The following is a 12,317-nucleotide window of genomic DNA, read 5'->3' as shown; positions in this document are numbered from 1 at the left end:
TCATGATGACACCTCTGGAAAGATTTGAACGGTGTAGAATTTAATGGATTTAATATTTAGCCTGGATCGGGCCAGTTTTGTCCCGTACAACCTCTAAGCTCGGGCGATTTGGCCAACCGGAGATAACTGCTGGGATCTTTTTGTCACATGTTGAGGAATGGTTTGCCGAGGCAGCATGAAGAAGCTGTAATGTCGTTCTGTCGGCTATGTCATTGTTGCTTTTCGTACAATGGCCAGTCATTGTAATTTTCGTTGGGATCTTGAAAGGGCCCGTAGTTGACTCTACCCCCGCGGTTGTTCGTGGCAAAAGGCACGCCGAACTTGATGCGACTGATCAAATCCTAGATCATGTCTGGTCAGAAATTCTGTTTCAACGATGCTTGACAAGTTCGTCTTTTACCGGATTGTAAATGAACGACCCCGCAAATGTCACAAGGTCGACTTTCTCTTTCTTGATCAGCTCTCTTGCCTCTTCGGGGGTGTATTCGTGGTTGACCATGAGCATGGTTCGGCTCCCAGGAAACTTTATCAAATATCCAAACTGAGATAAAGGATCATAGCCAGGTGGCGATTCTTTGCCCTGGAGCCTCGGCTGGGATCTGAAGTTACAGCCAAGCTGTTCGAATTGGTGACCGCATTGAATGTGCCGGACAAGGTAAGTTCCTAGTCACTTCCGAACGATCTTGCCCTTTGGGATTATCTCTGACCTAGCCTGAAATAGGCGGCTGGAACCGTGACACGGGCGGAATCTACCGAGAGATTAATCAACAGATCGATCAAGCCTTCGATAATGTGGAGTACAGCCTGAAGGATGCTGGTGGTGAAGGCTGGAGCCAGGTCTTCCGAGTCGTCTCATATCACGTTCCCATCAACGACGAGGCCCTGGCAGCGATGGTCCGCAACTTCGAAAAATACATGCCTGGCCACCAGCCTATTTGGACCTGTGTTGGTGTTCCCCGGCTTAGTGAAGATGATATGCGTGTCGAGATTGAAGTTGTAGCACATGTACCAAATTGAGATGACTTTCCCCAAAGCTGAATCGAATTTTAAGCTTCACTAATAAGTGCCCACTTGTCTCATATTGCTTATGGAACATATGGAGTTCCATCTACAGTGTGCCTGGGTCTAAGCCAAATAGTACACCAGAGATACCGTTTGATGTGATATGCTATGTCAGTTGATGTATGATCATGTGATGCGCTACCTGCAGGCGTCGGGGTCTGTCCTACGCCCCGGCATGGTTTTCGGCGGTGGGGCTGAAGTTCCCCATTGACCCCATTCCGGGCTTCTCCAAGACATCAGAAAGATTCTATCTGAATCTCGAACTCGGGAGATTCTCATTAGTAAAATTTTCCTGTACAGTACAACACGCGATCACACGTGACCTCTCGCCAATTATCAATGCAACTTCCCCGCTTCCAATCGCCTCTTTGCTCTAAGTCAGATTGAGTTGCACTAGAAACACTGTTGCGATTGATCTTTGACTAAGATTTAGAAACCCTCTTTCATTAACTGATATCCTTTATCTCTTTTTTTTTTATATACACTCCCTATCCAAAAGTCTGTGCATGCGACCCACTTTTGGCTTCCACTATCAAATATATATATCTGTTACACTACACACCACACCACTATCTTTCTAGATATATATTTCTAATAACAAAGTTAAATTCGGGGAGGGTTAGACTCGCTTATCAACCACTAATATTTTGTATAATATCCACGTGCTAGACGCACAGCCCTAAAACGTCGCTTAACACTCAATATCAACGTATCTATCTTGAACATACAGGTAACTATCAGTTAAGGATGTAGCTAGATCCAAGCCAAACTTCAGCCTCAGATCTGGGCATATCTTTATTGCTCTCCTTTCAATTACACCGACCAAAAGAAATTCAAATGCATTTGCCTCAATTACCTGCCCATCATTCAATAAATTCATTTTCTGCGTCGAAGCAAATCCCGCCCATCCGACCATGCTCGGATCTGCTTGCCCCAAATGAATAGCGGAATAGTAGTGAGCATTACGGCCACACTCACAGCGCCAAATGTCGAAAAGAAAATCAATTTCCCACTCCTTGCAATAAAATTATTAAAAACGAATGATAGTCCGAATGCAAACGCACTTTTTGTAACCATCGCCAGCCCAAAACAATCTCCTGCCCGCTGCCGGCAAGCATCGTTTGTGTAGGCCACGATTCCTGTACATCCCATACCCACGGCAAAATTTAGAACTGCCATAAATACTCCGCATACCATAGTAGATAGTCCATACTGCGTCGCAGCACCCAGCCCAAAGGCACCCGCTGCCATGGCAATTGTCGCTGGAAGCATGACCGGTAGACGGAACTCGGGCTCGTATATTCCACCATTCTTGGCAGCCATGAGCTTGCTGCTGAGATCGCACAGCAGGCCCCCAATCACAGTACCCAGCGCCGAACCAATCAAAGGCGCAATACCAGTAAGATTACCAACAGCGATGGTGGACATGTCGTAGGGTGGTGCAGTGAAGATTTGTGATGCGACAGCGCCGAGGAGGATGGTCCAGGTGAAGGTTATAGACCACATGATGCTAGCCCAGATGACGATAGGGTCGACCACGATTGCAAGGGGCTCGATGAAGATAAGAAGGGGGTTATTGTGTTTGACGGGGATAGATTCGGTGCTGTCGCTGGCGGCAGCCCACTCTTTTCTTCGGCGTCAAGATTCGGGTTATCCCAGGTGTTGTCGTCCGAAGACTTTTCTGGGTTGGCAGTGGTAGGTCGAGTACCAGAGATCTCACAGCAAAATGTGGTCTCGGGGAAGAAGAAGATCACGGCTGCAAGAAGGACGGCAAACTGGATGGCCTGGAGCCAGAAAGCCCAGCGCCAGGAGAGCGCTGAAATCACGTTGGCGCTGATGACGGGCGTGAGGTTAACGGAAACAATAACAGCGAAATTCCACAAGCCAACGCGCCAGCCGCGCTCGTCAACATTGTAGATATCATTTATGGAAGCTGTGCCAGCGAGGGCGAAGAAACCCCCCATACCCAGTCCTAAATAGTCAGCATCCAGCAAGTCATGAGGCTTAAAGTTCGGAGCTTACCTTGAAACACACGCGATGCAAGGAGCGAGGTGTAAGACTTGGATGCTGCACCCCAGCAACACGCGGCGAGCACCAAAATCGTCGTAAAGAGGTAAACTGGTCGCTTGCCAAAGCACCGAGCAGAACAAGAACACACATAGGCGCTGATCCCCAGAGCCATAACTAGGCTTCCGTTAAGCAAGGTGATACTAGTCAGGCTCCTTGGAGATCTGCGGCCAAGGAAACAAAGGTTGGAACTAGAAGCGGGCCTAGAGAGCCGGTCGCGCATGAGCCAAAGATGATAGTCGCGAATAAAAGCTCTTTTCGTAAATGACTCCATGTTAGCGGGTCTGTGGAGGACACAGAAGGGCCGAATAGTAGCTGGCGCTTCTCAGAAAACATTTTGATGGAGAGGCGATATTTGTGAATACAAGAAATATAAACTAAATGGTACGAAAAGAAAGACTTAAATAAGTCTCTGTAGACTTAAGCTTGTACGCATTGGTCGTGGTAGAATTGTAATCACGGCGGAGTGCCGCCTCCCGCAAGTTCGCTATCTTTAATTCGATTAGCGATTAGATAGCAGAGATATAGGCACGCGGTATCATTGGTTCGGAGCCTGATCTATGCTGGAGCTGTAGTTCATGCAAACGCTGAAGTGTATGCAGCCCTTGCATGTTTTCTGGTTTGCGACCCAGCTGCCATAAAAAGCATCCACCGAGGGAATAATACCATAGCTCAGGCAAATATTCTAGCCAAAGGACGGCTCTAAATTTGATTCTGAATGGTAATTGGAGATTAGAGAAATGGAAACGCCGACCATGCCTGCTACACAGAGCTCAGATCGATAGAGGGTAGGTTGGTTGCTAAGATTTAGAGATCATTCTGAACCATTCAAAAGTGCTAGGGCGATGAGGAGTTTCTTTCTTGCCTTGCTGTGATTGATACTTTTACCAACGTAGCTTAAAGTGAGCGGGCGGGATTCAAAACTCCAAAACTGATGAAATCAAGTCCCGCGTTTCCTTGGCGACTATCCGTCCCGAAGTTAAGATTTTCCGTAAATAGATTATTACTTGGATTGGTGCCGAAATGCGGCTTTCATTCGTCGAGTACCCCGATCCAACTTTCTGAATTTTCACCAGAATTTCTCCTGAGATAACAGGACAGACTATTTTATTTCGGACGTCATGGCAGTCCGGAAAACTATGTTGAAGAGCACTATTCCCGAATTGACAACCGCTTTCTCTATCACTAAGGCCTGTCTTTGATTCCAAGTTAAATCTTGAACTATAATCCTCGGTTCTTTCGTAACATCAATTAATCTTTTATTCATTCACCTTGACGACAATCCGTACCACAGATACGGGAACAAAATTCTTCACGCACTCAAACTTTAAGAACAAAATAAGGGTCCATCGTAGCGAAAAGAGCCGAGAATTTGCCCAAGTCAAGATAGGTCCGCATTTTCAACACCTTTTCACTTGATAGAATGAACTCCTAGAGTGTAAACCACCTGATCAAGTCTCCACAACCCAAAGTAATATTTTTCAAGAATCTCGTACGATCATTGGGTAAATCCTAGGTCCAATGAACGATCGAGTATTGTTTGACCGACTGGGCTGCATGATAGGTACAGACACGCCAAATCCGCCCACGACCGTCACGATATTTGGCTTCTTTCAAAATTGAACCGTTTGGCAGGTCTCTTTTCTATGACATCCGAAATACGAGATGTTCTCCGCTCACAAACTGCTTACGCTAATTAGAATTAGGCATATCTGTCGGAAATTGAAGTACGATAAGAATATAGGCGCACACTAGCAATGCGGAAAGAGTTTTCTAACTGTCCCAAAGTAAAGCTATGCAAATACAGCGAGTATTACCTGTTGCCTCTATAGATATTAGGAAGCCTAATTAATGTATTTGGCAGGAATACAAAGAGGCTGTAGATAGAGCATGATTTCCAGGTTGATTCCCAATGAACTCGGTATTTATATAGATGATAATGGAGTCATTTCCGATGATGTGGCATCCTTCCTAAGCAGCAGACACCTGATTAACATCCATTACCATATTTTCAATTGATGCACTAAGAAGTCAGCTATAATTGGCTAGCCACCTAGCATATACTATGAATATATTTTTTTCTGAATCGGTACTATGCTAGCAAGTATGAGAAGTTTTAGTTCGTGCAAAATTCTTTGTTGCATGTATTATCCCGGTAGAATGTTGGATTTGAGGCCATTGAGTTTGCCATATCCTGATCACTCATGCCTTCCATTCCCAAGTCGGATACCAAGTCGGATAACTGATTTGTAGATTCCATCTACGTGAAATAATTCTCCGCTGTGACAGCAGGTGACGAGGAAATCTAGCGTGTACAAAACGCATTGGAAATAGAGATCAAGTTAAAGAACCGTATCATTTCACTCGGGGAACTGAAATTCTCTGGAAACCCATACCAATTAGCCCCGTGCCCAATATAGACAGACAGCTTCCGGCCAGAAATGATTCATCGGGACATCAATTTATCTCAACCAACCGTGAAAGCTTACCGTTGAGCCCACCATAACTGTGTCGTTCGACTCTGTAAACGCATACCAGGCCACATATTTACGGGTAACCTTGGTTAACATATACGCCCGGGTGGTTCGCTCCCGTCAGGGTTGAGCGGGACAGTCGGAAATCCGAAGGATCGCCGAGTACATGTAGTATGGAAGAAACACCTACCTACTGGAGTGATAGTTTTGAATCAATCTGGGAAGCCTTGTTGTTCTAGATATCTTTTACATTTGCTGGAAATCCCTCTCTTCTCAATCAAGATCTTGAGAGATCGGTCCTTGCATTTCAATGCCGCTTACGTCTATATATTTTCGCTGATACTAGCAGCGACGCATTTGTATAATTCTCTATAGGCGCATTGCAGCAGAAAGTTGATGGAGACATAGCCAGCAGACTTACCGAGTGGTGGTCAGGTTCGCGTGGCGAATAATAAGATCTCTAGAGCCTCGAGATCACGGGAAATAGATTCTCCACCTCTCTCGACGCTCGAAAGATATTGCCCTCACATATATCGCAGACAGCATTGCCCAGTAGACAATCCCCTATTTCGCCACGATAAATGTGCTTCAGACCTCTCACTGCAGCTGTGATGCATACCGTAAGCATCGCGCTGCTTGTATCGTTGCAGCTGGGTAGATCGTGAAGAGAGAAATCATTTCACCTAGATAAAGCGAATTGAGCAGAGGGGTGATCAGACCCACCCGCGCAGTCATTATTTGGTATATCTGTAATTTGATCACGAACGCGGATCGGCAAATTAACTAGCGTTTCGTTCCACTGTGGACTTAAATGATGTCATCTAGCGCAGGATGGGCCGCCACCGATCGTCGTCAGGTAAACAATCCCTCATGAGATGAAAATAACGAATACACCTAGATAAGTAAATACAACTAGTTGCAGGGCAAAATACCACAAAGGCTGTCATCTGCAACAAAATCTTCGTGTATTCCAATTTATCAACAAGAGGCATTAGGTGTTATTCAAGGCGATCTAATAAGCAACCGAAGCTGGCGGTGGGGCACAGTTCATCACACCTAACAGAGTGTGAAAGGCTATTAGTTACTCTGCTGCCAAGTTATGAGCACTAAGATCTTCACTCATCCATCGCTCAGGCCTGTTCAGTCGGAAATTGACCCACACGCCCATCTTCCCAATAGTCTTAAGCGAGCTGCCCCCCCCCCCGGCACTGAGGATATGCTACAAAATTTTCTCACTTATCAATCACATTCGGTAAATTGACATTTCAAAATGGCCCCTCCTTCTATGCGCGAGGAATATGCGGAGCTTATGAAGCGTAACGGTGATGGTCACTACCTCTACACACCTCAGCGATTCAGCCAGCTTCACCCGGGCTCGGTCGGCTATTTCGACAAATACGGAATATGGAACCAAATAACAGATGTTTCTGTGCCAGGACAACCAGAAAAAGATGGATTTACACCTATCGGCCGTGACCTGCAGCGTGACAAGCCGACTGAGCGCATGTGGAAGACTGTATCCTCCGGCAGCGAGGCAGAATCCAGCTTTGGGCTTGATGCAGGTCTTTCCGGCGCTCTTTCTGCTGCCCCTGTCGATGTTTCTGCCAATGCTAAGAACAAGAGTAGCACTACTGGCAAAGCAGCTCTCATAACGACAGGCATAGTTAAGAATGAGCGATTTTCCGGTCCTGTCGGTCCATATATCGGGGGTTGGGTGAAGAAGAATGCCAAAACTCTTGTTAATGGTGATTTCGGTGACTATATCAAGGAATATGGCCTATGGGCGATTCATACGACCTGGTCAACCTCGGAGTGTGCGATCACGATGACTAGTGGTCATAGTCGTGATACTAGTGCTGGACTGGACGTCGGTGCCACTGGAATGGGCAAGGTTGGGGCGAGTGGATCGTCGCTTCAGAAGCTCGAGGCTGAGGGATGGAGAACGTATAAAGCGGAAGAGGTAATGTAAATTTCTCCCCTGGTGAAAATTTGATATGCTGATACATCATTCAGGAGGACGAGGGCCTTGTCGTCTCGTACGGTGGAGCTGCATTCAGACTTCACACTATCAAGGCATTCCGCAGCAATGTAAATATCTACTCCCCCTAGTCTGATCAGAAGGCTGACTGAAGTGAATAGCCTTTGAAACAGACCGAACGAGCTGCCACCGGCATCGTCGAGTACGCTAAACCTGTTTTTGACAGCGAGGGTAATCAGATCGGAGTCGAGCTCTACCGTCCTGTCTTTGACGAGAACGGCAAAGAGATTGGCGAGGAGAAGGTAGATCAGGATGCCGAGGCGAAAAAGAAAGAGCAAGAGAATCAGCTTGATAAAGCTTCAGTTGATTCGGAGGAGGACTTCGACATTGAGTGTGAGCCCATTGGATTAAGCGAAAATGACATCGCAGCAGACAAGAAAGCTGCAGAGGAAGCGGAACAACAACAACGCAAGGAGTTCTCGGAGAAAGCCGCGTTCATCGCGCAGAATTTTGACGGGGAGGAGAAGAGGGCTCGGCTATCGAAGCTGCTGGAAGAGAGTGCTGTCGAGAGTACCGAGACTTTCACATACACCCGGTAAACTTGATGGCCATCGTCTGTCCAGGGATTTGAGGCATATGTGGCTCTCTTCAAGTCTTATGTCAGACATACTTTCATGCAATCTCTTTGTTTTTATCAACCATGGCTTCAAATGACTCGAGTATTTCCCGTACAGTATGAATATGATATGATGCCGTTCCAGATCCGATATCAAACTTCACCATCGGAATAATCTAATGCAAAGTCTATAAACAAGTTGATTAGGAATCAACTTGGCCGTCTCGTATATAGAGCCGCAGTTATACCCTCTTGTACAACAACAACGAATCTTCCTTTAAATCACAACAGCTACAGTGCCGATGATTGGTGTGAGTGTGGCGCGTGGGGAACAGTGGCGCACATTTTTATGGAATGCCCAAAGCTATGGGGACTGCGAGTAGTACTTAGTATGTTGCAGTCTGGTACTGCAACATACTAAGTACTTATCCACTTAGGTATCCTCTAAAATCATAGCCCATCAAGCCTTTATTTGAGAACTGAGAAAAGCTTGCCAGTGTTGACTTGGCCATCGACTTCTACAATAGTAGTCTAGCAATGGGTTCCATAATTGATCGCTCATGTCCCATCTCTAAAGACGTGGACGGCTTTAAAATTTAGTCATACGTGATTTTGACATCTCGGGGACCGACCTGCAAACACCTGGCCACAATCGCAACAAAACTCTAAGACCTCATCATCGATATCGTGGCAATTATCGAGCCAAACACAGGATCAGTGATAGGCTTTTAGGGGGTAATGGTTTAGCTTAGATCTCATTGTGAAATACCGTGGTCATATGCACCCCGAGTCATTCGTTTCTTGGTGGGAGATTGATCTTGGTTGAGCAAGTGGGGGCATCTCGCCCTTGGATTAGCGCGCCGCGTTTTATTGTGGTAGCTCACCGGCACATCGGTCTCGGTTGAGGATAGTGAGCCGGTCAGTGCGCCAGAAGCCGTGCTCAATTCCACTGAGAATGCAAAAGCGGCGAGAGGATTAATACTAATCCGGAAGGCAAAGTTAAAGTCCGTCGGCAGAAATCCGGTACAGAGCGACCTCATGATTGCGCCTCAACGGGGAAAAGCCACACTTACTCCATTTTGGCGGTGCAGGTTGCAACATCCGGTCGCTTCCATCTTTCTCCCATCTCCCGTCAATTATATATTCTCTATATCTCAGTAGCGATGGACCTGTTCAGCTTTCAACCAGTGTGAGCAGGACACATTCCACCATCAATCGGTCGACCAATTCAATGAAACAATCAAATATTAATTATCATTTTCCAATCGCGAATTAATTCATATACACCTCTCAATTACGTCTCATCCTCTTCACCGAGCACCACACTCTTCATCTCGATCCCTCTAGATACCCAACTAGGCGGATGTCCTCGCTCATTGACCTCATGGCGCGCCGTTTCCTACGCGGGCAAAATGTTACTGTTGGCGTGAGCCTGGTTTTGTTCATCTTCATGTTCCTCCCAACCTTCTTGGTCCTCTTGGCAGTGGTGGTATTCTTTGTGCTTGCCTATCCTCGTTTGCGAAAGTCCTATGCAGTGAACGAGAAACACGATGGCCAAGTTGGCGAGCTGTGAAGATTTTGATCATTTTTGATACCTGGTGCCAATCGCCTACGTAAGTCGCTCACAAGGTCCTCGTTCTGAGATTTCTTGATATATCAATGTATGTATCATTCTACTGATCGGAACTCGGCACTACCCTAGTGACTAAGGATGGAGATTAACGTTTGTCTCCAGATCCATCTCGTCTTGGCTGGGCTAGGCATTGGAAGCTGCCTCTCTGATGAGCAATTGAACGTATAATGACTACCAGCAAACAGCGGAAGGATCAGTTGCAGGGCGATGTTCCTGGGAGTTACTCGGTGTTTCGGGCCTTTTTTTGTTGTTTCAAGTTTCATGTCTATATCACAGCAAAGCCCTTTCAGTGTCTAGTCGCCCCTGCTGTGTCGGTGTACACCGATTTAATATGAGCCAGCACTTCCAATTGTCACATGCCTTACGTCCCGGTGTCCCAAGTGGAGCCACTGAAATCTTCAATCCCGGTAATCAGCTTGTAATTTCACAGATATGTTTTTCATGTTCAAACGGTGATGCCTGGAGAATATTCTTGGCTGAAAAATCAGTGCCGCCGTTCCGGTGCGACAGATTTTGCCCGCCCCTGCGGGATGACTCCGACTGGATCCGTCCACACCCCCAACCGGCCCCCGATTGGTAGTATACTGGCCATTATTGGCCTGAATCCTTCTCGCATCCACCTCTTGAGGTAACTTGGGCCTCCTGGGTCTCCTCGGGGTGGGTCGACGGGTAGGGCTGGCAAGGGATGTGCGCCCTGAGCCTGCCATGATGGATAAGTCTCCAGGGCTGGCCTTTGCTCGTCTCCTTTCGATCGCAATTCGTCAACATTCGCATCTTTAATGTGCGCTGCGATCCCTACACGAAATATACATATGAACTATATTCACGCTCCTGGTCACAGCTGCACACCAGGCTGATACTACACTACTCTCTTCTCATTTGTTGAGAAGCACCTATCTCACCAGTCAGGAGAATGGGATGAATCAAACGCACGTGGCCTTCTCCAATTCTCCAACTCATGAGCAAACCTCTACTACTGCTCCAGCGGATTCTTCAGAGGCCTTCAGTGACCCTCTATCGCTGATGGCACTGATTGTACGATCAAACGACGCCTCAAGCTCACGAATTCTTGTCTGAACTCTGCCTCTTTCAGCAGGATGAACCAGCAGATCCAACCCACCAGCGAGAAGCCCCTGGCGTCGATGGAGGCAACTGGTAAACAGCCTTCCGATATCGTCCAGACAGGTCGCTTCAGCTTCTTTTCTTCTGATACCCAGCAAGCCCTGGTATCGTCGACATGGGACGGCCTCTTCCCAGCCGGAAACCTGGACCATATCTTCCAGGAGAACCAAAAGGCACGGCCTGATCCCTCCCGCCCAGTCTGGTGGTTTGATATCCTTGATGCCACAGAGGAGGACGTCAGCACCGTTGCACAGGCACTATCCGTCCACCCGCTCACAGCAGAAGACATCGCCATCCGCGAACCGCGCGAGAAAGTTGAGGTGTTTCGTAACTACTATCTGATCTCGTTCCAAACTCTCATCCCACAATCTCGCACCTCTGAAGGAGATCGGCCTGGCATACCAGCTACAGCTGAATTCTACATCCTCGTGTTCCAGTATGGCGTCGTGACATTTTCCGCCAGCGGCTGCAATCATGTCCATCGAGTGCGCGACCGTATCCAGAAGATGCATGACCCGTCCATCTTGTCCAGTGACTGGATCTGCTACGCTCTCATGTATGATTCCTCATCTCCTTCACATTTCTCTCCTTCGTTTCCCTTCTCTTCCCTTTCCCTCCTTCAATTCCTGGTTATATTCGTTCAAAGCTCACACTACTCACCGACAGTGATGAGATCGTCGACAGCTTCGAGCCCCTCGCCCGCGCAGCTGAAGCTGAATGCGGTGCCATAGAAGACCAAGTCTTCATTGCGCGCATCGACGACGTCAAAGCCCTCATCCCCCAAGTCGATGGTCTCCGCAAGAAAATCACGCACATCACCCGCTGTCTGCATGGCAAAGTCGACGTACTCAACGGCTTTGTCAAGCGCTGCCAAGTCCCCGACAAGCACCCTGTCTTCCCGGATGGCGATCTGCTGCTTTACCTGGGTGACGTACAGGATCACCTTGTTACGACGCTGTCGTCGCTGGCGCACATCGATGAAATTATTGGCCGCTCGCAGGCGAACTGTCTGGCACAACTGAGCGCCACCAATCTACGTGTTAGCCTGACGATTAATTCTGCAATGAGCAAGGTCACCATGCTGGCGACTATCTTCGTCCCTTGTCATCTGGTCACGGGCATGTTCGGCATGAATGTCTATGTGCCGGGGCAAGATACGCCAGGGTTGTCATGGTTCTTTGGCATTGTCGGGGGGTTTGTGGCGTTTATGGTCATTTGTATGGCAATCGCAGCCAAGTATAAGTTGCTGTAGATGATTTATATGGATAGAGGGCTACTTATTCCTGCTTAAATAGAAGGCGAGATAGCTTTCAGGGTCGCATATCGCTTTTCTAGCCTCCCTTTAAGATTTCTCTATTACAGTCA

General features: G+C 47.4%; 5 protein-coding genes across 5 annotated transcripts; 4 read left to right on the top strand and 1 right to left on the bottom strand.

The window, feature by feature from the left end:
- Positions 1-376: 376 nt before the first annotated feature.
- Positions 377-1,017, top strand: N7462_001306 (YjgF/Yer057p/UK114 family; the record flags this gene model as incomplete). Its single annotated transcript, XM_057073032.1, has 3 exons — positions 377-387; positions 565-655; positions 712-1,017. 3 exons carry the CDS (start codon positions 377-379, stop codon positions 1,015-1,017), a joined length of 408 nt encoding a protein of 135 aa, XP_056936673.1.
- A 921-nt stretch (positions 1,018-1,938) lies between these two features.
- On the bottom strand, positions 1,939-3,244 carry N7462_001305 (uncharacterized protein; the record flags this gene model as incomplete). Its single annotated transcript, XM_057073031.1, has 3 exons — positions 1,939-2,687; positions 2,771-3,034; positions 3,085-3,244. 3 exons carry the CDS (start codon positions 3,242-3,244, stop codon positions 1,939-1,941), a joined length of 1,173 nt encoding a protein of 390 aa, XP_056936672.1.
- A 3,629-nt stretch (positions 3,245-6,873) lies between these two features.
- Positions 6,874-8,180, top strand: N7462_001304 (uncharacterized protein; the record flags this gene model as incomplete). Its single annotated transcript, XM_057073030.1, has 3 exons — positions 6,874-7,563; positions 7,617-7,691; positions 7,743-8,180. 3 exons carry the CDS (start codon positions 6,874-6,876, stop codon positions 8,178-8,180), a joined length of 1,203 nt encoding a protein of 400 aa, XP_056936671.1.
- A 1,401-nt stretch (positions 8,181-9,581) lies between these two features.
- On the top strand, positions 9,582-9,770 carry N7462_001303 (uncharacterized protein; the record flags this gene model as incomplete). The annotated part of the gene is made up of 1 exon (XM_057073029.1): positions 9,582-9,770. One exon carries the CDS (start codon positions 9,582-9,584, stop codon positions 9,768-9,770), a length of 189 nt encoding a protein of 62 aa, XP_056936670.1.
- A 1,157-nt stretch (positions 9,771-10,927) lies between these two features.
- N7462_001302 (magnesium transporter CorA family protein) lies at positions 10,928-12,204 on the top strand (the record flags this gene model as incomplete). The annotated part of the gene is made up of 2 exons (XM_057073028.1): positions 10,928-11,508; positions 11,619-12,204. The coding sequence occupies 2 exons, from the start codon at positions 10,928-10,930 to the stop codon at positions 12,202-12,204; spliced, it is 1,167 nt and encodes a 388-aa protein (XP_056936669.1).
- Positions 12,205-12,317: the final 113 nt, after the last annotated feature.

Source organism: Penicillium macrosclerotiorum (assembly GCF_028827735.1).
Source record: "Penicillium macrosclerotiorum strain IBT 26536 chromosome Unknown utg000002l_segment0_segment0, whole genome shotgun sequence".
NCBI classification, from domain to species: Eukaryota; Fungi; Ascomycota; class Eurotiomycetes; order Eurotiales; family Aspergillaceae; genus Penicillium; species Penicillium macrosclerotiorum.
Note: the sequence above shows the minus strand (reverse complement) of the source record. Positions and strands in the feature narration are given on the sequence as shown.